General features: G+C 54.3%; 1 protein-coding gene across 1 annotated transcript; it reads left to right on the plus strand.

Moving 5' to 3' along the window:
• The first annotated feature begins 357 nt into the window (after window positions 1-357).
• LOC119813250 (myeloid leukemia factor 2-like) lies at window positions 358-1461 on the plus strand. The gene has a single exon (XM_038328466.1). It carries the CDS (start codon window positions 358-360, stop codon window positions 1099-1101), a length of 744 nt encoding a protein of 247 aa, XP_038184394.1. The 3' UTR covers window positions 1102-1461.
• The last annotated feature ends 418 nt before the right edge of the window (window positions 1462-1879 follow it).

Below are 1879 nucleotides of genomic sequence, written 5' to 3' on the forward strand. Positions count from 1 at the left end.
AAGTGCTATCCTTAGTTTGTGAGCTATCCAAGAGAAAAATCTGGCCCGAGGATACGGGTTCTCTAATACCAACCCTAGTCTCCCATTACAGACCCTAAGGAGGAATGACTTGTCGAGATCTCATAATAAGAAGATTCACTGAGTCCGTCCTGGTTTGGCCGAGGTTCCGCTCCGCCGGCCGAGGGCGGGGGGTACGGAGGTGGCAGCTGAGGCAGGAGGCGGTGCGGGAGGCGAGAAGCTCCCGCGCGGACCAATCCCTGCGTCCTGGGCCGCGACCCTGCTCCTGCAATGCCCGGAGAAATGGGCCGCTGAGCCCGAGTCGGGGACCGCGTGGAGCCCGCTGGAGCTGAGATCAGGATGTTCCGCTTCGTGAGGGACGTGGAGCCTGAAGATCCCATGTTCTTGATGGACCCCTTCGCCATTCACCGCCAGCACATGAGCCGCATGTTGTCAGGTGGCTTTGGCTACAGCCCCTTTCTTAGCATCACAGATGGTAATATGCCAGCAACCAGGCCCGCCAGCCGCAGGATGCACGCTGGGGCTGTCTCTCCCTTTGGGATGTTGGGAATGTCTGGTGGCTTCATGGACATGTTTGGGATGATGAACGACATGATTGGGAACATGGAACACACGGCCGCGGGAGGCAACTGCCAGACCTTTTCTTCCTCCACCGTCATCTCCTACTCCAACACTGGGGACGGAACCCCGAAAGTTTACCAGGAGACATCTGAGATGCGCTCTGCTCCAGGCGGGATCCGGGAGACAAGGAGGACTGTCCGGGACTCAGGCAGTGGTGTAGAGCAGATGTCCATCGGCCATCACATTCGGGACAGGGCTCACATCCTCCAGCGCTCCCGAAATCACCGCACAGGGGACCAGGAAGAACGGCAGGACTACATCAACCTGGATGAAAGTGAGGCCGCGGCCTTTGATGATGAATGGCGAAGGGAGACATCCCGATTCAGGCAGCAGCGTCCTCTGGAGTTTCGACGGCTTGAGGCATCTGCGGGTGGAGGACGAAGGGGCGAGGGGCCTCCCCGCCTGGTTATCCAGGGACCCGAGGACTCCCCCTCCCGACAGTCCCGTCGCTATGACTGGTGAAGGCCCCAGGCTCTCAGTCTCTCTTGTACAGGCTGAGAGGCTGAGAGATCATCCCATGAAATAACGTCCTTCCCAACTTCATCCCAATTTAATATTAAATTAACAGGCAAGCTGGTCCCCACCTCTCCCTGGGGGTCTCAGGGAGAACCTTTTACTGCCCCCACCTCCTTTTTCCGTCTTTTCTCCCCTCACCATGATGATCCCACCCACCTTGACTCCACTAACTTGAGTTTTCATTTTACTGCTCCATCTCCAAGCCGCCTCATCTTCCTTGAGCCCCTGCCACACATTGAAGGTTTTGGGGTGCAAGCTCTGGGTTTAGGGATCACCATCCCTCAGCTCCCCTGGACGCTTGCCCACCTCTTCTTCAGAGCCCCACTGCAGATGCCATAGTCCTATGAGGGCTGTGGAGGGAGCAGACTAGTTCCCAACTCTTCCTCCCTTCTCCCACCCCACATCACAAAAAGACACTATCCTATACCCTTCTCTGCCTTTATAAAAATAAATGATTTGTGCAACTTGTAACTAGGTGTTTATGGAATAAAGGAGAATGAAAAAATAAGAAAAAAGAAGATTCACTGAAATTGTGAAGGAGATCAGAAGACTTGGTGTCTGCAAAAATTGAGAAGGAAGATGACTTAATCAAGTGTCTCAGGTCTTTGCGATTTTATTTCAATGAGAAAAGCAATATGCCACTGTTTCTCTCTCTCTCTCTCTCTCTCTCTCTCTCTCTCTCTCTCTCTCTCTCTCTCTCTCTCTCTCTCCCTCCCTCCCTCCA

Source organism: Arvicola amphibius, chromosome 4, assembly GCF_903992535.2.
Source record: "Arvicola amphibius chromosome 4, mArvAmp1.2, whole genome shotgun sequence".
Taxonomy (NCBI): domain Eukaryota; kingdom Metazoa; phylum Chordata; class Mammalia; order Rodentia; family Cricetidae; genus Arvicola; species Arvicola amphibius.

What these genes read in the sequence shown, in the direction of transcription:
- LOC119813250 (XM_038328466.1), top strand. Translation starts at nt 358, where the DNA reads ATGTTCCGCTTCGTGAGGGACGTGGAGCCTGAAGATCCCATGTTCTTG.